The sequence below is a fragment of the Cucumis sativus genome, chromosome 1 (assembly GCF_000004075.3).
Source record: "Cucumis sativus cultivar 9930 chromosome 1, Cucumber_9930_V3, whole genome shotgun sequence".
NCBI lineage: Eukaryota > Viridiplantae > Streptophyta > Magnoliopsida > Cucurbitales > Cucurbitaceae > Cucumis > Cucumis sativus.
The window spans coordinates 24,943,207-24,967,535 of NC_026655.2; the positions used below are offsets into that span (position 1 = coordinate 24,943,207).

A 24,329-nucleotide genomic window follows, 5' to 3' on the forward strand; every position below is an offset into this window, starting at 1 on the left:
AAAAAGAAAATAAAGGATCAACGTTCGATATTATCACTTTTTTAAAGTACATGAACCAAAATAAACTAGAGATAAAAGTATAAATGAAAAAGAAATGGTATTTAGGAATTTTTTCATAAATATAACAAACTAGTAAAAATATTTACAACTCATATAACAAAATAAAAAGGTTCACGAAGTTGACAATTATTTTTAAAATATTACAAGTTTGATCTTCCTTTTTATCGTCTTTATTTTGTTTCACTTATGCGAATTTTTTTTTCTTTCCATCGTATTTTTTCTTATTCTTCTCCAATTTTTTTTAAAACTATTACTTGGTTCAAAATCGTGTAACAGATGTAAAATATCTATTTTTCTTTTAAAAAAATTCAAACTGTTATTTGATTGTTTAAGATCGTTACCAAATATAAAAAATCATAAAATCGTTCAGACGTTGGATAACCAAATCTAAATGACGTAGGAAATAATAGCGAATCTAAACGATCATTTATCAAATATATTAGAAACGTTGACTGCTAATTAATTACAAGACATTTTTTTTATATTTTCAATTATGGGTCAGTGAGTTTTTTTTTTTTTTTAATTGTTCTATATAGTTTAAATATTTTACCGGTTTGATATATTTTGTTAGAAGACATCCCTTATCTATCTAATTACTTTCATTATAAAAAAACAAAACAAAAAGTTGGTGATTTAATACTATTGTTTAGGACCATTATAAAAATGAAGGTGGGAAAATGGAGATGAAAGCTTTCCATACAAAGACAAAACCCATGTTTGCCTTTGCCTTTGCCTTTGTTTAATTATTCCACTATCTATTATGGCTCTTAGCCTTAACAAATTATAGTTGGATGATGATTATTCTATTCTTTTGTTTTTATGTCATACTTTAAAATCAATTCTATTTTAATTGCTATCAAATATTTCTTTTAACCTCTCAATTTTGAAAAAGAAAACAATTAGGACAGTTACGATGATAAGACTATATTAGTGCATTTTCTAAATTGTAAAAGTAACAATTATTTTTTATTTATGTTTGAATACTATGACTCTTTCAAATTTGGATGTTTGTGTGTTATCACATTGGTGTCGAGTATTTATTGAAGTCACTTAAGTCAATTGAAATAATAATTAGTATTTATTTAGGTGAGGATGTGTTTTATTATATCAAAATATAATTGACGATGACCCAATATAAATAAATAAAAAATAAATTTTATTTTTTGAATTTTTTAAACTAAAATAACTAATTTATAAAAGTATAGGCATTACATTGAAATATCTTTAAATATGAGATGTGATTATGATTTATCATCCAATAATACCATATGGTTTTTTCTTCCAACCTTTCTTGCATAGTTTTTTTTTTTTTAAAAAAAAAAAAAGATAATTTTGTTACTATATCAGATTTTTTTAAAAAATTGAAAAACCCGGCAAACTATTTATACTTTATAAAACAAAATTATTAAAAGATAAAATTTATTACACTTGAATTTTTTATAAAAGGGTAAATATTTTGTTAAATGTGTAAAGTTCAAAGACTAAATTGTTATAAATCTTTAGTACAAAAACAAAATTATTAAGTAATAAAGTTTAGATATACTAAATTGTTGTAAACCAAAGTTTAAAGACTACTTTGTTACTTTTATAAAAGTTTAAGAACCGAACATTATTTTTAACCAAAACATTCTCACTATGAGAAAATTAATTATTACTCGTACTTTGTTCTTTCTTTCTTTTTACACCGATGTACAATTAGAAGATACAAAATTTTAAAATCGATGATAGAAACAACCAAACCGGACTTAACTCAACTAACATTCCGATACTAGAAAGTATTAACAAGAAAAAGTTCTCTATCATTGAATTCATCCTTACATTAGGAAAATTCTAATTATAACTAATAACAATAATTAATAATCATAAAGTAATAAAGTAATAAAGTTTTAATATTAAAAAAATTAAAATAAAAAAATGCAATTACCTTTTTCCTAAATTTATTTATTTAATTTCCAAACAAACCCCTCTCTCTCTCTCTCTCTTTCACAAAGCCATAATATAAAAAAAAGTCATTAAACCCAAAAAAAGCTGAAACCAAAAAGAAAACACACAAACACAAAAGCTCCATTTTCCCATTACAATTTCTCTCCTCAAAAACCACTTTCTTCAAAATCGCTTCTCCCCATCCATTATCGCCTTTCCGATTCTGCCACCCATTTCTCCGACACCTTCCCTCTTCCCCAAAAACAAAACCCACTTCCATTCTGTTAATCTCTTCTATTTTTTATGGCCGGAATCCCCTCTGAGGGGTTGGGCGATGATTTCTTCGAGCAGATGCTCGCTGTTCCACCGTCTTACGGCGGCGCTGGTGGCGGCGACATGGTTTCTTTGCCTATGGGACTTCAACTTGGGTCCGGTGGTGGTGGTGGCGGTAACGGTGGAGGAATGGGTATGCCGTTAGGGTTGAATTTAGAACAGGGGTTTTTGAGACAAGAGAGGTTTAGAGAAGAGGTTGATGGAGGGCATAATAGTAATTCTAATAATAATGCTTCTTCTTCTTCAACTGCTTCTTCAGGAATCACTGTAAAAATCTCTCTCTCACTCGCTTTGATTTTACGTTTGTTTGATAATATTTCAATCCTAATGCTTTTTTGATAACTTCTTCAATTGTTTTTTGTGATTTAGCATTATTTGGAAATGAGGTTTTTCTAAAAGATTCCTTGTTCAAATCTTCATTTCTGTTTGTACTTTTTTTTTTCTCCTTAAGATAAGTTTTATGAAATGTGGATTTCTTGTATTTGAGATAATATATTGAGTTACTTTGAGTTTTATAATAAGTTTCACAAAATCAATGAGCAACGATATGAATATGAAGTGTTCAAGAAATTTTTGACAATACGTGGGATGAGAGAATCGAATTAGTGAGCTAAGAAAAACACTATGTTATGTTCGTTGAATTGTCTAAGTTTCGCAAATATAGGACAAAAGATCGAACTTCTGACCGCAAGTCGATACCCTTTCTAGCTGTTTATGCTTCTAACATGAGACTTTCAAATCACTCAAGAATGATTTTGAGATGGAAAAGTGAGATTAGGAGAGACTAAACTTTGCCATTTTGGGCAAGTTAGAGCTTCTTCTTCTAACCAACTTATTTATTTAATTTTGTCTATTTTTCATATAGAAAGTTAGCCTTAAGGATGGAAAAAAAAATTAATCTCAAAATGATTTTCTTTTCTTCATGAAGGAATAGAATTAGAATGCTGTCTCAGAATCTCAATCTTTATTATTATTTTTCTTCTTTTCTTTTTCTTTTTCCTCCTTTTTTGTCAAATCTTTGGCTTCAGAATCACATCCTATAAACTTTTCTTTTTAATTTTTTTTAAAAAGTTATGATTGAAATTATTTGTTCTTCTCTTGAGTTAGGAGCAGTCTATTTTGGCTATAGAGAATATTGGAATGCCATATAAAAATTTATTCCCATTCTGACATCTGTGTAGTTGCAATATTAATATATTTGTTTCTTTTTTCTGCTATTTTAAAAAAAAATGTATTTTGGCATGATTCCGAGGGGTATTTTCGTCATTTAAACGTTCGTGTTGCATTTACAGGAGAGAGATTCTTCAATGCAGCATATGACAAGCTTGTTTCCGACCTTTGGACATTTGCAAACTCAACAACTCCGACCACCGCCGCCGTTGCATCTCCACCAGGTGAAATTACACTCTTGCCCCTCCTATCTCTTCATTCTTCTTTTCTTTTCTTTTTTAAGAAAATAAAGTAACTTAAAAGTTATTGGTGGAAGTAGGTTGATGTTGATGTTTAACTTTTTTCACTTGAAGAGAATAACTAAAGTCAATAGTAATTAATACACACTTCTTTCTCTCGAGATCAAATGTTAAATTGGTAGTAAATTACACCATTTCATCCTAAAACATTTGGATGTCAAAGAAACTCCTAGAATATTAAAAAGTAAAAATCAAATGGTTGGACTTAACTATCCCTAGTTTACTTTTATTTTACTTCTCAAATTGAGAGTAAAACAAACTCATATTTCTTTTAAAAAGATTTGATGGTCATTTTGTTTTTTGAAAATCTAATTCACATTGACCTCTAGAATTTAAATCATTATCTACAAATTTCCAAATTTCCCGGAGTTTACTTTTCTCCATTTTCTTCAAGAAAATAAAATTGTCTTTATCGCTAGTTTTCATATACATTTTCCTTCTTCATACTTAATTAAGCAATGTAGAAGCATAAATTTTAAAAGATTAGTTCAATTGATATAAAATAAGAATTTCATGATTATATATTTTAATTCTCTCACCTCACATATTTTCAAATAATAATAATAATAGTTGACTAACTTTTTATTTTAACAAAAAATCTAGAAGCATAAATATTGTCATATTGCCATTCTTAAAGTGGTCTCATTTTTCTGTTACATTCCTTACATTTGATCTAAGTATATACATCAAGAGTAGTTATTAACTTATAAATAGCCATTTTTATGTGCACGATTTTTTCTTACAATCTCAAGCTGAGTAGTTTAATTTAATATTTTTGTTTCAAGTGTTAGATATAATTATATTTACCATTATCCATCAATTCAAACCTTTGAGTCAATAGATGAATATTACAAGGGGATGACTAGTGAACATAAGACTGAAAAATTGAGGTGACTAAACTCGTCATCTAGCCAGTTGGGGGAAGTGAGCACGATGGTTAGTATCAGTTTGCAATTTTTGCAACTGTCGGTCTTATATATATTAGAAAGAAATCCTATGACAGCCATCAGTCGACAGATAATGCATAATTATTCATAAATGAAAAAAAAAACTATACTGAGACAAATTATTTATTTATTAATTATTATTATTGTTTTGATGTTAGCATTAGTCAAATAATTATATTTGCTGGGGTATATGTAGATTTTCTTTTAATGTAAATAAGGGTTTTTTTTTTCTTCACAAGAAAATAAGAAAAAATCACATGTGATGCTTTGGTACTAAATTTCAAAAGAAGTACAAAACGCGTTTTCTTTAAATAAAAGACCAAATTTTTTTTCCTTTTAGCCAAAACAGTCCTCATACTATCTTTATTTCCAAACAAGCCCTTTAAAAGTTGAATTTTTTTTTTCACTTAGGTGGTAGTGCGGCACACGTGTCAGATCTTGAGTGGTGCTTGCTTTTTTCAATTATTGATTTATGATATAATTTCACAGTACAAGACAAACACGACATCTTAGACACGTGTGAATGCCTTCGTACGTGCAAGTAATATATGCCGTTGGATTTTAGAAAACCTAAGCATGATCACTCACTTACGTCATCAGTTAAGACACGTTCCTTTTATGTTTTTTAAAGATCTTTGCGTTTATTCACGTGGCTGGATTTTATTGGCTAAAAGCAAGAACCATGTTTTTATTCCTTTTAAATTAATTTTTATGCTTGTGCTGTTTTTTAACAGATCTTAATTTTTAATTAAGAAAAATATATTCATAATGGTCTGTTACCCCACAATAATTTTATTCCTTTTTTATTATTTTATTTTATTTATTATTCGTTGATCTATAAATTTAAATGTGGTCAGTAGAGCAGTGTTTTCTTTTAATATATATATATATAATTTTTATTTTATGGTAATATTTTACTTTTTGTCCCATTATTATATGTTGGTTTTGGGAACCTTCTGGCTATCTTTAGCTAGATGCCAATATATATATAAACAAATGAAGAACTTAGATTTTAATTTTTCATTATTTTAGTGGAATACTTGCAAAATGTGGTGCGTACAAATGGAAGAAGACAAATAAGAAATTCCCTAATTTATTCATTATATTCTTTTTAGTTAATCTCTTGAAATATTTTGGCAGTGCCTCCATAAAAATAAGACAAAAAGAAAGAACAAATCTTTTTACTTTTTTTTATTTTATGTGTGTGATGGATTAAAGTAGAATCTTGAAGCCAATAATACAAGTTTTATGTCAAGTGAATTATACTCATTTTAGTGTTTGTTCTTTACTTGTAGTTTTGCTTGTACTTTTTGAGATCTAGTGTTTCTCATGATGTTGGATTTTGGTATTTGGCATTGTCTAACTTTGACATATGATGATTTATCTTCTTTTGAATACTCATGTTCAGCCCTTCCACAATCAGACGAATACCGGGACGGTTGCTGCCATACCACAACCACCTCAAGTTCGTCCTAGAGTTCGAGCAAGACGAGGGCAAGCAACCGATCCTCACAGTATTGCAGAAAGGGTAATCTCACATCTTTGGACTCAGAATAATATAATCTTGATTAAAAGACTGATTTTTGTTATCATAGAATATCACTTGTTTATGATGCCCACATACTTTTTAGGTTCATACTAGGAAACAGTGATCTTTTATCACTTGTATGTATTTAGGAGTCCTCAGTGAAGTCTGTGTTTTTTAAGTTCATCATACATCCTCGTTTGATAATCATTTGGTATGATATTGTTTGATAGTATTACCACCATTTTCACTCAAATGAACTTATACAAATGGGGATATTGTCCCTTAATTATATATATATTCATGATTTTTCCTTATCAGCCAATGTGGAACTTTGGTTGCACAGTTTCATTAATTCAATTTTAGAAAATAGATCTTTCCTAGTGACTTAACCTGAGTGAATTGAGCTCTTTAAGAGGAAATATTAATGAGTGAGGGGTAGGCTACTAAAATGCTTATTAAAGAGGGAGATGTTTTCTTTGCAAAAAAAAATCCTTTTGACTTCTCCCAAAACCATGCAGAAAAATTAGAAAGCTTTGAGATGCCGTTAGCAAGGTTATAGATAGTAGGATAGCCACAAAGAAAGCCATGAGCTAGAAATTAGGATGATAGTTCCATGGAAAATTGTCTTTGATTTCAAGCTTTTTCATGCCACAACCAAGGTTGAAGGTCTTGAAGATTAAATACTAAACGAAGAAGTTTTGGCTTTATATCCATTATCAACCCCCCCTTGAAGAGTGAATTACCTTCTCTTTGAGGAAAACTTTATTGTTTAAGTGCAAAGTTGGAAGGAACACATAATGTGCCGTCCAATTTGATAGCATAGTAATATAATATTGCTTCATCACTGTGTATTTGGAATGATTTGTATTGTTTTTAAGCACTTATAAAGTCAATCAAAACAAACTCTTATTCGATTGAAACTAACTGATTGAGCGACGACTGTGAAGCTTGAGTTCAACTATTTTGTGATTGAATGTGATGCATGGAGATGGTACAGCCTAGATTGCATCCAAGTATTGCTCATTTTGAAATTGTTACAAATGGAACAAACTCAAATACTTTAATCTCTGTGTTATCTCCAACTCTCCAAATCTTAGATCTGTTCGTCTGTCATGAATGCAGTTGCGTCGAGAAAGAATTGCAGAAAGAATGAAGGCCTTGCAAGAGTTAGTTCCTAGTTGCAATAAGGTTGGTTCTTCTCAAATACTTTAGTTTTAGTAATCTATGAACTTCAGATTATCTGAACCTTTTCTCCTTGATGTTTGCATTATTCTGATTTCCCAAACATGAATCAATGTAGTTTCAGCCATAACCGGTTCATTAATTTTGCAGACTGATCGAGCGGCAATGCTCGATGAAATTGTGGATTATGTAAAGTTTCTTAGGCTTCAAGTTAAGGTACTAAATTTAAATCCTATAAAAGCTTTTGATTCTGTAGAACTTTGCAGTAAAATTTCTGTCATTGTAATGAAAGTATTGAGTTCCGTCTTTTTAATCACAGTATGAAGACTACTATATTCCTATGCAGCTCTCATTCATTGTGCTTATGACACTATTGAAGATCTTAAACTCATTCTTTATTGGTGTTAATTACAATGTCAAACTTGAAATGATTTTTTATTGGTGAAACAGTTCTCTAACGTTTTTTGTGACTATTTTCTAGAACAATAACCATTTCTTACAAAAATTGAGCTAGGATGTGCCTAATTTCCATTTTTGTTTATTTGTTTCTTAGATACCTCTTATCCCATTTTAATTGGTGTATGTTTTCATAGGTTTTAAGCATGAGTAGACTAGGCGGGGCTGGTGCGGTGGCTCAACTTGTGGCCGATGTGCCTCTATCATCAGTCGAGGTACTAAAAAACTATGCTTTATATTTACTTAATTGCTAATCTTTTATAAATACTATACATTTTCTTAAACTTCACTTGAAATTTATGACTTTCATCCAAAGTCAACTCCAACTCACTGTTATTTAACACTTCTCCTAGTCATTATGACACGGGAGTTTGAACATATAGCCTCATTTTCATATTTTGTTATCATGTTAAACTACCACTAACTCAAATGCTTAATTGATAGTCATTTGATTATCTAATAACTTTAAACGTATTTTTCGACATTTCTCCTCCGAGAAAATGGCTATGAAAACTATACAAGAATTTGAACATAAAACTTCTGATTTTGTTATCACATTAAAGTACCACTAAACTAAAAAAAAAATAAGTTTATAGGTTATATGGTTATCTTATCTTTTATACATATTCTTTTGCATTTCCCATTAATCTTCTATGCATACTATTTAACACTCTTCACTTGTATGGTTTGAGATTAGCAACTGATTGAAAAGGTGACTATTAAATGACATTATTATAATTTGTTAAACACAAAGCCCCCCATTTTGTTACTTTAAAATATTGTCAAGCCCAAAAGTTTAAGCTAATAGGTTAGGTTGAAATTCCTTGAATCTACCATTTAGCGTCCCAATTGATTAAATGAGAATATGTTACCTAGTGGTGGTTTGGGGGCAATGCCCCCCCAAAGCCTAAGTTGTATTCACATACATTGTATACGATTTTGGCCCTATGGTTTAGAGAAGTACACTATTCAAACTCTTTATTACTGTCACCTATGAGTCTATTATATGATATTTTGTCTTTAATAGTTAGTTGCTTTCTCTCTATACTTGTGGACGTAGCTAACACATTGCTAGTGAACTACGTAAATATCTATATCAATTCTCTATTGCCTACGTTTTTTTTTTTTTCTATTCCATAACAAGTTATATGACTGTCTAATCTTTTATTTCATTTTATCGACATTTTCCCATCACTTTGTTTGCCATTCTCATTCGTGTTTTTATGTATTTTCAGGGAGAAGGCATTGAGAGTGGTAACAATCAGCAAGCATGGGAAAAGTGGTCAAGTGATGGCACAGAGCAACAAGTAGCCAAATTAATGGAAGAAGATGTGGGAGCTGCCATGCAGTTCCTTCAATCTAAAGCTCTATGCATCATGCCCATCTCATTAGCCTCAGCAATTTTCAGGACACACCAAGCAGATCCACAAATCTTAGTCAAGCCAGAAATGAACACTCCCTAGACCATGGCCCCGGTGATGTTGCAATTGGCACGTGCCCCTGTCTGATACTCGACAACTGTGCTAATTTGCTCTATCTTTTCTTAATTATGAATATAATCAGTATAATATAATCTAGTCTTTCTAATTTTTCTTGATTTTATGAGGCATATTCAAGTAAATGCAACTGTTTTAAGCTTGAAAGTAGTACTTGAAGTGCTTCTTCTTTGCCAAGCTCAAGTTTGGGGAAAGTGGTTTTCAAAAGCTCAATTGGTGTCTCTCTTGTTGTATCAGTGGTTGAGTTTAGTGGTAAATGACCAAAATAGTTTGAGGGAAACATTTAAGAAGACCCAAACTAAGTCATAAAATGGTTTCTACCTCAATTTTGTTCTTTTTGCTTATATCATCATCGGCAAAATTTACCAAGATACGCTCAATTTCTTTCCCTCCGTTTCTTCCTTTTCCTTCCTTCCTTCCCTTTCCTTGTATCTTTCCCTTGAGCTTGTGTCTTCTTCTTTTTCGTGATCTTTTTATCTTGATAATTTTGTGTTGTAGAGCAAGAGAAGATCGATATATAAAAGAGAGTGAGACAAAGAGCGAGTGGTCCAATTTGCACGTTCCATATTTTGTCTTAACAATTTAACCCAAATATGACATCAACAAAAGTATAAAAAATTCTCAATTTCAAAAGCAATTTCAAAAGCTAGGTTGATTTCATTTTCTCTTGATTTTTAGATTGGGAAGTCTTTCACTTTTTTCCTTTCATTTCTTTACTTGAGAGTGGAGGATGTGGGGCAATTGAAAGAGATAGATGGGGGCATTGTAAATAATATACTTTTTTTATATTATTATTATTATTTTCTTGGGATGAGTGGAGAAGTAATAAAAGCAAGTTGGAATTAGATAATGGTTGGGTGTCTTGAAAATGAAAAGCATTGTTGTTGGAAAGTTTTGTTGGCATTTACAACAAAGTGAGAGTGTATTCTATTGGAGTGATTTTAGCCCTTTTGGTCAAATTTGCTCAATTATTAATACATAGAAAGCTAAGAGAAGGGAAAGTGTGTAAGTAGTGGAAGGTGACATTACTAAAAAGATGGTCTTGCTTTTCATCAATTGTAATTGAAAGTTTTATTTTTTTAAGAAACAAAGAAAGGTGGGTTACTTTTTCTTTTGGTCTTTGTGTGGCCACAATTCTATCATTTGTTTTCAGATTATATATAAATATTTGCTTCAATTATAAATTCTACTTTTGTTCATTAGCATTTTTAACTTTAGAGTTATTAAACATATCTTGAATTTTTATTTTCTAAAAAAAAAAGATAAATCTATACCAACCATATTAAAATTTTAATCAATTTATGTCGAAAGACAAAAAAAAAAAAAAAAAAAAATTAATAAATATAAAATTAAAAATTTGAATTGCATAAAAAAATTGAAATGTTTATAAGTCTTAAAATGAGTGAAACACTTCTCAATTCAACCATACAATGTACTATTCAAGTATTCAAATCGAATAAAAATTTTATAATAGTATAAATGGATCTTATTTATAAATTCAACTCTCTATAGTTCTATATGAAAAATTTTACCATTCCCTATTTTGTGCCAAAAAAATGGACATCGCTAGTACGATTGATTAGTATATATCATAGTTTATTTAGTATATGAATTCATCTATATTATAACGTTATGACAACAAAATAGAAATTCATTCATTCTTAAAGATATCCATAATTTACTTACACTAATAAGACACTTGCTTGCATACATCGAGTGATACCAAATATATTTAAGCCAAGCCAAACAATGACATTTAAGCCAAGCCAAACATTGAATATATCAAACAATGACTAGCATGGGACAATCTCAAGGGCTAAATTAATAAACCCGAGTAAAAGAAATTGAGCTAGGACGCATTTGTACAACTTATACGACGGATCATGTTCAAGAAAGGTCACTCGACCAACAAAATGTAGTAATAATCGGAATCAAAACAAATAAAAATGCAGATAAACAGTATAAAAATAATAGACAGAAGGAGAGTTTAATCAATGTATAAGCTAATCTTCATGAGTTTAATCAATGTATAAGAATGCACCTAGAAATGATTCAATATATATACATGATATTCCCATCTTAAAAGTAGATGATGGGTAAAAATTAAAAGAATAATTATAATACGAGGAAAATAAAATCTAAATCTACAAATTGTTTACATTAAGCTATAAATTAACAAAACTACGTCAATGTTTTCTTTTTCTCTTGGAACTTGTAACGCCCATATCCAACTTATCGGGTTGAGAAGATGATTTGACACTAATAAGACCACTTTTTGATAATGAATTGCATTGTTGAAGAGCCTGCTTCAATTCACCTTCTCTATTTTCAATCCCATATTTATGCAATTCGATATCAACTCCCATTGCTTTCAGATCATCTTTTTTTTCAAAATAGAACATATATCAATAAATAACTGCATAGCTTCGAGTGTACGTATTAACATTTTATGCTTGCATTCAAGAAGTATATTGATTGGACACGAGCACTAAGCAAGAGAAACTACTAGTTGAAACATGAATATCGCAAGAACTTCAGTAAAAATAGAACAAATTTAAAAGTTTTGACACCAAAATCAACGTATTAACATGGTAGGTTATTGTACTCACATTTACTTGTTGGGCTCCATCGTAGAGGTCAGCATCAACCGAAATCTCGTGTGGTTTTAATATTACCTGATAATTTTGAGATGATAAGTAATTTTTTTGGGCAATTAATCATTTTAAACAATATCACAAGACAGTTAGATCTTACCTCCTTTTGTTGAGGAAAACGTGTACCCATCTCTTTCATTAGAAGGTCCTTGAAATGCTGGTAAAACTTCTTCATCAACTTGTAGAATTTAGACAAGACATGTGTCCTTCCTAATTTCATATTGACCTATTGAATAGTAAAAACACACAACACAAAAACCACTTAGATCATCAATATTGTCCTCTAAAAAAGTACATCAAAACCATCAAACCCATAACAAATATAACTATTAAAGCTAGAAGCTTTGAGACCTCAAGACTTGATATATCTTTGAGTTGCAAGCCAATGCATGATAATATAGAAGCTTCGACAGCGGATAATGTGACTCCTAGTTTTCCATCAAAATAGCTTTGAGCAAGCATAGTTGCAACATGAAAGACCTTCAAAAGTGAAGAAACTAAGAGATCAGTAGTGTTTAGTATAGCAATAAAACTACAAGTCCTAGAGGAAAAAAGGTGGAAAATAACTACAACATATTTTCAATTTGGAAAATGTTCAATGTTTTTAATCTACAAAGTAACTGAAGAATGATAATTAAAAGCTAAACTCAAGCATGTGACAAGAAACTAACCTCTTTGTAGTCTATTTGATTATTAACATATGCTTCCAATTCACCAAAACTAGCAAGATCAATGAGTGAGTTTGAGCTTTCCTTTCCTTGAGATGCCACATATTCAACTTCGGAGAAACTAATCTTCGGATCCAAGATGCTAAAGAGTTGAATGTCTAATTAGTATTTCAGTATACAAGATATTGTAACTATAAACATTTTCTAATATACATACCTCATAACTACCTTGTAGTCGAGATCTCGAAAGAAATGAGGAACATCAAGGATAAACTTACTTCTAAACCCTACAACATTTTGAAATAAATGTCTTCAATGGTATATCCAATCAAGAAAAAAAATATGATACAAATTATGACTAAGATACTCACGTTTATAGAAAGCAGTGGTAAGTCCATGAGGCTGAGAACAATCATCTATTATTTGGTCAAGATTCAATGGCCTGAGCCCCATACAGCTACACTCACCAGTCATGTCATTCTGTATGCATTAAAAACTGATCACTAAAATTGTGAAAATTAAATATAGTGCTGACAACAAGAATCAAAAGAGAAGATTAGAATTATAACTGGATTTCGAGAAATGTAAAATGGAAGAAACTCAAGTTTCTTCCAAAAGCCAAATAGCTCGGTTGTGAGTCCAAATGAAGCACCAACGTAATCAATCTTTTCGGGTAAACGTTCAGAAACAGGAACAAGCAGTGGGGGAAGATTTTGTTTAGGGACTATGGTTTCTTCTTGCAAAGACACCTGCAAGTTGTAATGCAAAACTAATGAATCCAAGAAAAAACTCAATCAAATTATTAAAAGAGAAAAGATAATAATATAACCTCTCAAGCAAGAAAACAAGTTGACACAATGAAAAAGACAATTAGAGATTCTGATCCAATTTTTTTTAATTCTAACCTTTTTGGCATGCTCAACAACTTTTTCGTTGGTGGTTGAAACATTCTCACATTCTCCTTCACTAAGCTTTGTTAATTTTCCTTCGTAATACCTGTGCAAGAAAATGAAGACCAAAATCAGTTAAAGAAAACTTCAAGGTACTGAATAAGTGAATATAATACGTACAACTTCTCCACCACAAATACAATAATCCACTCTGATTTTTATGAAATATGTGCTGAAATGAAGATTCTAGGATTGGCCATTGCAATTCCGACATTGAGCAAGAGCAACTATAAAGAGTTGCTTGTTCAAGTTTAGAGAAGGAAAGAAAAGTAACAAAAATAGTACCTTGTCAAAAGTTCCATGGCGGACGACCCATATCCCTCCTACAAAAACCGCAGTAACATTTGTTAATTTGAGAAACAAGTATTCTTCTTTTTTTTCTTAAAGATACGAATAAGTATTCTTCTTTAATAATAGCCCATTTGCTGATGAATTAAAATTTACAAAACGCTTTAAAATCACTCTGATGAACAGCTATCCTTACAATGAATAAACAATATACAAGAATGAAGGATATGAGATCCATACCCTTAAAGCACTAGGATGAACGGCTATACTTACAACATGTGCACCTGAGAGACTTGGAAAATCCGTATCCTTAAATACTTGACAAAATTTCCACGGAATTTGATCCCCAGGTGGCTGACGACCCATTTGCAAGCTCTGTAATGCAGAATTACGAGAAATTTGTCCTTCCAAACAAACCTGTATACATCCAAATATACTTGACATATTAAAAAGGAGTTGTATCCATGAAGCTAATAACTACTACAAACTACTAACTGCAGGCACATATATTCATATTTGAATGGACACGAACGAAATACTGCACTTTGATCTTTCAAAAAATGGTATTGTAAAACTAATCAAACATATATGAAAAAAATTGACTATAACAATCACACATAATTTATACGCAAATACAAAAGAATGGAAGGATGGGAGTCATAATTCACATTTTGAGCATATGTGAAGGAAACTGTGAACTAATGTTAAAGATATTAGAGTTTGGCTTGGACGAGGTACACATTTTTTACTGACCTGTATAACACATAAGATATCTGGGAGAACATTTTGTAACTCATCAACAGGACCTACAAATAGAGTCGAGAATAATCTTTTCAAATGTCAATAAAATGTAAAAATCACAATATCTAAATATAAGAACATACCTAACAACACAAAGAGATGATGAGCTGGAGCATCAGCCATTAATTGAAGATCGTTGGGAGAATTTTTGTAGTGAGATGCAACATAAAGAGCCATCATCCGCTAAATAAAGAAATAAGACAACAAGTTAAGATCAAAACCTAACACCGCTTATAGTGCCTTAAAGACCAAATTGGAGAATGAAAAGAACCTGAAGAAAAATTTCACTATCTTTGTGAAAGGAGAAGAGAGTGTCTCGATTCACATAATATAAGTTGCACTCACTAGGTAGGGGAAGCCTAAGCAAGGGGGAAAAAATACAAGGATTAACAACCAGCTATTTACTTGGCCATCAAAATTTGAGAACAAAAAATCTGTGCTAACCTCGAGATGGGTGGCACGGAACTTGTAACATCCAAGCAAAGTAAACTATTAAGCCAACTCTCTAAATGATCGCCAGAAGCATATCTAATAGGTTCTTTCAATTCTAACATACAAAATTTTCTCCCTGCAGCCAAAAACAAAAGGCATTGCCACTAAAATTCCAAACTAGAATACATTGAACCAAAGCATGAGCTGATTATTTTAGAATGCCACGCCAAAAGCTAAAAATAAAAAAGGTCAGCTAGAATACATTCACAGTATTTTTTTTCATTTTGAAAATGACAAGACTTTTCATTTTTTGGAACAGAGACAAGCTTCTTTATTAAAAATAAAGGAAACTAATGCTCAAAGTACAAGAGTATTATACTAAGAGCAAAATCAGAAAAAGACAAAGTCATCCAAACAAACTAAACAAAGATGAATCCAGACAATACAAAAGGGAAAACTACCAACGATCACAAAGGAGAAACAACAAAAGAACCAAACCAACATAGAGTTAAGACTTTAGTAAAGAGCTTAATACAAAGAAAATATAAACACTTTGATGAAAAGCACCCTCTTCAGACTGAAATTTTGAATTCCACGTGCTTCAATTTGAAAGAAGAAGGGAAAACCAAGAAGAGGCAATCAGTTGCTTCAAAACTATCCAACTCAAATTAAACTTTCTAGAGATTTTTGCCCTCCACTGAAAATCATGATGATGAAGACAAAACATCCAAAAAGCTAAAACCTTTAAGCAAACAGCGTCAATTAGAAAATTTTGTAATGATGTAATCCAAATAGCTAAAGCCTACTGCCCTAGCTTAAATCTACTGTCTTATTATTTTCTGTTATAATAGTTACAACTGCTTAGTTAGTTACTACATAACTAACTTGTATTACATTCTCCTCAATAAATAAACATCTTTTCTCTCATTGAGAGGCAAGATTCATTCAAACAAAAAGATTAGGTTTTGGTTTTACACCACTTTTACTTACTCTTTATACACATTTTACCGTGACATTATTCACGTTATTAACAATCCAAATAAGTTATTAATTTGATATTGAGATTTCTCATAAATTTAACTTGATATAGATGCAAATGACAATTACATAACGTAAAGCATTTTAAGGGAAACGTATACACGTGACAACTTAAAGTGTTATTTTGCAGGCTTCATGTGCAACTGTTACGCTATATTTATTATCAAAACACCTAAGAATTAGCAGGAAATTTCGTTTACGTGCAAAAAATGTCCATTGGCATCAAAATAAAAATTCGAAAAACCTGCTAATCTCTAGCTTGTTCTTGTAACACCACAGGACACTTGGGCCAGATTTCATTAGTTCCTTACTCAACAAATAATGTAGATTAACCACCTGAAAAAGAATCCTTAATTAAGAAAATATATAAATATTAAAAATTATGACTATAACTTCACTGATAAAGACATATAAGAATAATAACCTGATCACGAGCCTTATCCCCAATTATAACAAAAAAAGAACGATATTTCATCTTCACTCCCTTTTGAATCATGGAGCGAATTCGATCATCAACCTTCTTTCTCATGTTTACACCTAACAAGGAAGATGCAGTCAAAACCATCATCAAAAAGCTTTAAACCATATTTATTTAGTTCCAGCTTGGTTTGTAGTTTACATTGAGATTATTATTAGATAACGTCCTTTCTATCTCAAAACCAGTTGACAATAAGTAGTTAAAAAGGATTGAAATTTGGAATGACCCACAACATAAATAACGACAAATTAAAACAGAAATATAAAAACAAAACCAAACATTTTATGGACATTAAATATTGTATAGATGTCAAGTGGACATTAAAATAATTATCCCAAGGCCAAAAGCTATCATCCCTGACAACGACATACAAGATTCAATTAGCTGCAACGTGCTAATAAAATAATAAGTTACATATTTCGGTCTATAAATCGTAACTTGCATAAAAATGGAGGCACTACAGAGGTATGTTCTAGTGGTAAACACAGCTGGTTCGAGTTCTAAGGAATCTAAACATGGGATTTGAAGCCATTAGAGAGTGAGTGAAGGTTAAACTAAAGCCGAAAAAAGAGAAGGTCAAGGTCAAACCTCACCGGAATGTGGAAAACAATGCTCAAAGTCAAGTGGGACAAAGGGAAACAAAAAAAAACAATAGGTCGCCGTAAAGGGTGGCCAATCGGTTTAGGGGTGGCCAATGGGTGCGGGCTAGGGTGCAACCTTCTCCCAATGTATAACTTTGATTGACCAATTGTAATGAAATAGTTTTTAAAAACATTATATTGTATTATATTATAGTAGAAGAAGTGGCCGAAAATAAAATATTTACCTTTCGTAGAAAAATAAAATAAAAATTTTTAAAAATGATAAAATTTGTCTAATATTTACAACCTATAGCAAATTATATCACTAATAGTCATTTATATGTTATAGTAATAGGTACTATTTATGATATAATCAATAATTTTACTCTAACCAATAAATATTTTAATTTATTTTATTATTTAAAAAAAAATGCTCCAACTTAAAAGTGTAATAAATTTTGTTTGTAAATAGTTCATCAACTTTTTATTTTTTTTTAAACATCTCTTATATTATTATATGTGAGCCTTTTGAGGAAGATTTCATCATTGTTCTTGTGTTTTTTGAAGTTTATATTTGATTACTATTACTTTGGTATAATTTTCAAATACAAGAGAATCAAAAGTAGGTATTTGTAAACTAAAGAAGAAGAAAAATATTTTTCTTTCATTTTCTTTTCTTTTTATATATTTGGTTAAGAATTCAAATATTGATTCGTTGACGAAATAAAAATTGTGGTAGGAAGATGAAGTATAAGATAATAATTAATGGACAATCATTTCTTTCCTTGTTTTTAAAAATTAAGCATATTTCTTGTTAATTTATTGCAATTATTTGTTTCTTGTATTTAATTACAAGAGTTAAAGTTCTTACTCAAATTCTAAATTTCAACCATAAGTTTTCAAAAACTTGGTTTTGGTTTTTTAAAACATTAGAAAGAAAAATAAAATTAAATTTAGAGGATGAAATGTGTTCTTGTGCAAATTTAATTTTGACATATTAAAAACTCAATACTTACATGTAACCTTAGTACACACTTTATTATATTATTTTCTAATTTCAAATTTTTTATTTTCATCCTTAAATTATTGTAGTTTTAAAATTACCATCATTGTATTTTAAAAATGTTCAATTTAAATTAACATAATTTTGTTCCCTGTATTTCGAAATCCTTATTTTAGTTTTTGTATATTTTTAAGAAGTTCAATCATTTTGTTATCTTTATAAAAAAATGTTGTTTCGTTTATTTTGATCACTTTTTGAAAGTTGATGCATCAAGATGAACCAAGATAAAAAAAAACACACAGTTCCAATATCAAAATGAACCCTAATTATATTGGGAATAAACTCAACGAACAAATCACACATTTTAAGTATTCGCACTAAAAAATAGGAATATATAGAAGGAAAAAAAAGCAGTATGTAAAAACACATACAATTCAAGTAGAGTTGTTACAATTTGAACATATGGATTACAATTATAGTGGTGATTTTTTTTTAAAAAAAAAACTCTTTAGAGGGATAACAAAAATTGAACAATAGACTTTTCGAGGTTAAATTAGACTTCGAGTGTCCTATGAAAACGAGAAATCGAACCGAACCATTCGGTTCAACTTTTTTGCCCAACTTCAACTAAACACAACCAAATTTTATAGTAAAAAGATTATTCAGAGTCCCTTCATAAGGTATTGCCCAAACACATTGGTAAGAAATATCTTAATCTTATGGAAACTGATCGTACCAACAAAGCATACAAGTAAAAGTAATTGAAAGTTATCATCCTTGTATGAGTTACAAATATCATGTTAACAAAAAGTTAACCAAACCAAAACAAACCTAAGCAAATGGCCAGATACACAAGGATCATGTAAAAATATCAACAGATCCCCAAAGCCAAACAAACACAGCCAATGGCCCAATTAGTCAAATTAAGAAACCTCCTCCCTAAAATCTATTTCCTTTTATGTTCTTTTCTTTTTGCTAACTCTATTTTCACACAGCAAGTCACCAATGAAACCACCACTCCAAATCACCACAAACCAGAAAAGGGGGGGAAAGCTTGATAAGAATCATGTACCAACAAGTTTCTTTCCATCTTTTGACGGTTAGATTAGATCAGACATCCTTCTTCGGTGACGAGAAAGCGTAACTCTCAAGTTTGAATCAGATGATGTTACCATTTTGCTTTGTGGCAATGGCAATGGCAATGACAATGGCAATGGATCCTTTTTCGGTTCTGAGCCATTGACTTGAGGAGTTTCGGTTGAGAGGGTGTCGGGTTCTACATACCGCGATTTCTTGTTAGATAATTGTAGGCTTGCTCTTATACGAAAATCTGAGTAACTTATGGATTGGGAACTCGAGAATTGGACAGAGCTTCTTGCTCCAAATCTCAAACTTTTCACCCTCCCCATCACTATTTTGTTTTCTGCTGCAGTTTGTCGTTGACGACTCGCCATTGTAGAAGTCATGAAACGAGGCAATGAATTGGAAATGATAGCTTTACTTGGAACTTTAGATTTTCTTGGAGTGCGAGTGACTTCTTTCCGATCTTCCACGGGCACTATATGGTTCGCTTCTGGAGTTTCGACACGTGGATGATGATCGCTAGAAAATAGTTTCTTGTTTTCGCATAATAGAAACTCAGCCTTCTGTATTTGGTTCTTCACTTTTTGGCATTCCTCTTGAGCTTCCTTCATGCTTTCATCCAACTCTGCAATCCTTTTCTCTCTTTGCTTCTTCAAGTCCTAATTGAAAAAGGTGAAAGGACTCAGTTTCCAATAATATCAAACAGAACTATATATATATACACACACACAAACACATGCATATGTATATAACTTTCTATTTTTGTAATTGCGATTGTTTCCTCACAATTTCATGGTTTTCGCATATCTTAAGAATAGGTTTGCATTCTTAGCCAAATTTCAAATACAAGAACATGTGGTAGAAACTACTTTTTATAGTTTTCAAATTTGGTTTTTATTTTGAAAAACAATTTTTAAAAGATAGACAACAAAAGAAATAAGCTCATAGGTGAAAGTAGTGGGTCTAAGAAATTTAAAAATCTACCTCCTGTAGTTCTCGACTTGTCTCAATTGCTCGTGCTCTCTTCGCAAAACTTAATGAGCAGATCGTCTCTGCAACATCTTCTTCACATGGACTTAAATGCACAAGCATTAACACCTTTGAACCATCACCTATACGATTCATTCAAAAGTCACTTGAGAGAATATATATAAAAAGGGTTAGGCAAAAATCACATGAAAGGAAAATGTGTTTGTATTCTCATTTAAAAATAAAATGGATGATCTTGATTCTTTTCATACTTTAAATTAGCTTGAGATCATGGATTCATAATTAGATCACAAAAAGATTCAACTTTTCCCTTTATTCCCTTCAACAGTTTCACAAGCTGAAGTAATATGTAAGGAACAATGTCATAAAGAAGATACCTAAGGAATCTTTGAGAATTTGAGTTAGCTTGCTATTTCTGCAACCAAAGTAACAAAAACAGAACTCAGAAGAAAAACAAGTTTTATTGGTTGAGAAGACACACGTAAATTTTCCGAACACTATACAATGAACTCACGTCACTAACACAAGACTTGCCTGTAAGGGACATGACCTCTCTTTCTCCTTAGAGCTGCAATAACATCACCCAAAGCTGAAAGCGAAAGATTTATCGCTCTTCCCTCGTCGAGAGTTAGACCACAAGCACCAGTTTTCAACAATCTCTCACTTCCCCCAAGATCCACCATCCATAGTTTGCTTACTTCGGTTTTAGCTTTCGAAGCATCCACGCAGCGATAAATGGTGACCTTCGTTAAGCTAGATATATGAAGCTAAGAAGATAACGTAACTATCAAGCCAAAATAATCCAGGAAACAAGTTAGGGAGTACTGATTCGATGAGAAACACACCAGTGCGATCGGCTAGATGTTTCATTCACATTAGTCCACGAAGTAGATCGAACTCGCCTTCCCTTATTATACCACCATCTGGCTTTTTCAAAGTCAGGAATCGGGATTTCTGTTAGGCCCTCGATCTCAACGAATCCTTTTTGATCTGTTTGAATGTTGAGATTGCTGTAGTAGAGTTAGCCAATCATAGTAAGCAAATGAATAATTGGGTCACCAGTTGAATGCATTATGGATCAATCTTGGCATTTACCATTTTTCATACATTCTTGAGGCTGCTTTTGGGGCCAGCAGATCTCTAAGACTACCCATGTAAACCTCCAACATACTCATGGAAAATGTCACAGTAGATGAAGCACCGACAGAGGTTTGACGAAAGAGCATCTCAAGAGCACGGGGGACTATACCTGGCTGCTCCATTTTCCCATCCTGTTCGATTGTCACATTTTTATCAACTGCCAATACTAGAGCAACAGAAATTCCTCAACATTATAGCAATCTTTCATTACTGACCATGGTATACGTCTTGCCGGTACCCGTTTGACCATAAGCTATTATACATACATTTCGACCGTCGAGAGCAGATTGGATTATTGGTTCCACCTCAGAGTAGATTTCCTCTGCCCAGTTTTTCAAGAATGAAGATCTAACATTAACTACAATTCAAAACTCAATCAAAACACACACCGATGGTAGATTAGAGCTAACCTTGGCATGTTTCTTTGGAGAAAATCTTATCAAATTCAAATTCCTTTTTAGTTCCTGACCACCGAACCCTGACCTTATCTTGTTCCACCAAAATGGGATCACAAATTCTTCTCCGATCTGTCAGTAGGAACGGGCGAACTCGACAAAACACACGAATGCTGCCTGAAATAGAGTTGAATTATCATGCTCGAGTTCATGATCTAACAAGCAACTACATTCTAGAGTTCAACACTAATTTCTTCACTACCTTTAATATCTAAAATCTTATTCAATGCTTCTCTCCGTTTTTCGTCTGACGCCCTCAGCTTCAATCTCAATTGCTCAATTTCACCTAGAGATAATGAAATCGATCCAGCCATTTATACAATGAATAACCAACAAGAATTACAATAACTCTCTTACAGACAACCTTACCTTCTAGATTCAGCATTGATTGATGGAGCTCAGCATTTTTATGCTCAGGTACAACATCCACATCTGTATAAACAGATGGAAGCGGGGGTGAATCCGAAAACATCGAAGTTGAATGGATTCCATTAGAGGAATCCAAGTTAGATTCCACAGGAGATAGTGATTTCATTGACTCCATAACAGTAGCAGGACACAATAAGATCTATTCTTTTTCTCCACAAATGAACATTACTAAAGAAAAAAAAAAGGAAGATCAACAAAAACAAAAACAAAAAGAACAGCTGATCCTCTAATGGAGAAATGCAGTATTCAAAAAACAAAGAACAACCCAACTTTCCTTCCAAACAGCACAGAGAAATGAAAAAATCAACAGAAATGAACTAAAACCAAGAATGATTCTTCAAATAAAAAAAGAAAATGACATGGAGAACAGTTCATTCTTTAGAAAGACAAACATGAATCATCAAAACAAAATCTCCAAAATCAGGGAAAGAGGGAAAGGCAAGTGAAGTGAAAATGGGCAAAAGGGAAAATAGATTCAAATCCAAGGAAATGGGGCAGTTCTTCACAAAACCCAAGATCAAAAAAGGTTAGAAGAACTAAGATTAAAAAGGGTTTGGGACAGAAGTACAAATAGAATGAGAAAAAGGGAAAAGAAAAAAAAAAAAAAAAAAGGAAGAAGAAGCCCTAGAATAAACCCATCAAAGAGAAGAATAAGAAGAAGAAGAATAAAATCAACAAGAACAAAAATTTCAAAATAACTAAAAAAACAAAGAAATATAGGAAGTTAGAAGGAAAAAAGTAGGTGGGTGGTGTGAGAAAATTTGAAAAGCTTCAATAATTGAACACTCCACAAGAAGTTTGATTGAGAGGTTGTGTGAAAACTTCTTAACAGCTGGGGGAACAAGAATGACCACCAAGAAAAATATAATTTTTATTCCTTAAATTTCCCCCCAAAAAAAAATTGTTTTGTTGGAGTCTGAAAGAATCTTTTCAGTTGGTCAAGATCTATCCATTCAAGTACTGAACTGTAAAGTTTTATTTTTTATCATTATTATCAATAATTTGTAATAATTGTTATTAATATTTTACTTACTCTTTCTTTCTTTCATGTTTAAGAAGAGGAGCGGATGGGCAAAAAGTGAAATAAAGCACAACAATGTCCTTTTCCGTTATAATGCTTTTTCGCCTCTTCCCTCTCAAGATTTTCTATATAAACTAATAGACTTCAATCACGGTCGATATCTATTATAGATAGAAATGTAAATTTTGACTATATGTTATAAATATTTTATTTGTTTTGCTATTTTTTACCATTCTCTATTTTTAATTAATGTTAATAGAAGAAAGTTTCGATCGATGAGTGATCTTATACTATCAATTTCAAGAACTCATATATTATTAAAAAAACTTAAGAAGAAGAAGAAAAGCAACTATATAATGTTACAACGAGAAAATAATTTAACTATTGAGATATAAGTAAGTCGGGTTTTTTTTCCTTGACAATTGAGAACTTCAAATTTTAAAGTCGAAAGTAAACGTTTATGTAGGTAAAGTTATGTTCGTATATATGAGTGTTCAGTAATTCAATACGGTAAATTATTGTGGTCCGTTCTCGTAATATTATATATGTATATATAACTAAAAGCGCTTCAAATATTATAAGAATATTAAAATTATTTGAAATATATATAATGTATCGAGCATGGTATGTGATGTAACGATAAAAGCAACATGTACTAACTATATTAAATACATCTCAAAGGAAAGGTCTTTTTCATTAAGTATAGGGGTATTTTTGGCATTTGAAGATTTTTTTTTTCTTTTTTTTTTTGTGAAAATAACTTTTGAAGTCTATTCTAATTGGTTTTTATTAAAATAAGTGATCCGTAAAATATATCGACGCAATATTTTAATTTTAATTATAATATATATACCATATGAAATGATCGAAAATGTTTAGAAACAATGATTATTTAGATATTCGTCTATTTTACATAAATATTTG

At 31.2% G+C, this 24,329-nt stretch overlaps 3 protein-coding genes across 7 annotated transcripts; 1 reads left to right on the forward strand and 2 right to left on the reverse strand.

The window, feature by feature from the left end:
* Positions 1-2,071: 2,071 nt before the first annotated feature.
* Positions 2,072-9,765, forward strand: LOC101216855 (transcription factor UNE12). Its single transcript, XM_004135607.3, has 7 exons — positions 2,072-2,583; positions 3,609-3,710; positions 6,141-6,260; positions 7,383-7,448; positions 7,593-7,658; positions 8,036-8,113; positions 9,134-9,765. Exons 1-7 carry the CDS (start codon positions 2,287-2,289, stop codon positions 9,359-9,361), a joined length of 957 nt encoding a protein of 318 aa, XP_004135655.1. The 5' UTR covers positions 2,072-2,286; the 3' UTR covers positions 9,362-9,765.
* A 1,597-nt stretch (positions 9,766-11,362) lies between these two features.
* On the reverse strand, positions 11,363-16,762 carry LOC101217092 (RNA cytidine acetyltransferase 1). Of its 5 annotated transcripts, XM_031881024.1 has the most exons (17): positions 16,650-16,762; positions 16,470-16,561; positions 15,200-15,323; positions 15,027-15,114; positions 14,839-14,938; positions 14,708-14,760; positions 14,195-14,371; positions 13,952-13,989; positions 13,622-13,712; positions 13,286-13,465; positions 13,088-13,196; positions 12,934-13,003; positions 12,720-12,858; positions 12,400-12,528; positions 12,149-12,274; positions 12,004-12,069; positions 11,363-11,774 (listed from the first exon to the last, which is right to left on the reverse strand). In XM_031881024.1, the coding sequence occupies exons 3-17, from the start codon at positions 15,307-15,309 to the stop codon at positions 11,766-11,768; spliced, it is 1,485 nt and encodes a 494-aa protein (XP_031736884.1). In that variant the 5' UTR covers positions 15,310-15,323; positions 16,470-16,561; positions 16,650-16,762; the 3' UTR covers positions 11,363-11,765. The 5 variants fall into 5 exon arrangements, with proteins under 5 accessions (XP_031736884.1, XP_004135656.1, XP_011659937.1 ...); XM_004135608.3 differs by lacking the exons at positions 16,470-16,561; positions 16,650-16,762 and having other exon boundaries at positions 15,200-15,434; XM_011661635.2 differs by lacking the exons at positions 16,470-16,561; positions 16,650-16,762 and having other exon boundaries at positions 14,228-14,371; positions 15,200-15,432.
* Positions 16,763-18,970: 2,208 nt separating this feature from the next.
* On the reverse strand, positions 18,971-23,252 carry LOC101217330 (kinesin-like protein KIN-14U). The gene is made up of 10 exons (XM_004135609.3): positions 22,325-23,252; positions 22,158-22,241; positions 21,911-22,072; positions 21,716-21,822; positions 21,456-21,631; positions 21,206-21,370; positions 20,895-21,113; positions 20,738-20,775; positions 20,355-20,482; positions 18,971-20,029 (listed from the first exon to the last, which is right to left on the reverse strand). The coding sequence occupies exons 1-10, from the start codon at positions 22,497-22,499 to the stop codon at positions 19,388-19,390; spliced, it is 1,896 nt and encodes a 631-aa protein (XP_004135657.2). The 5' UTR covers positions 22,500-23,252; the 3' UTR covers positions 18,971-19,387.
* Positions 23,253-24,329: the final 1,077 nt, after the last annotated feature.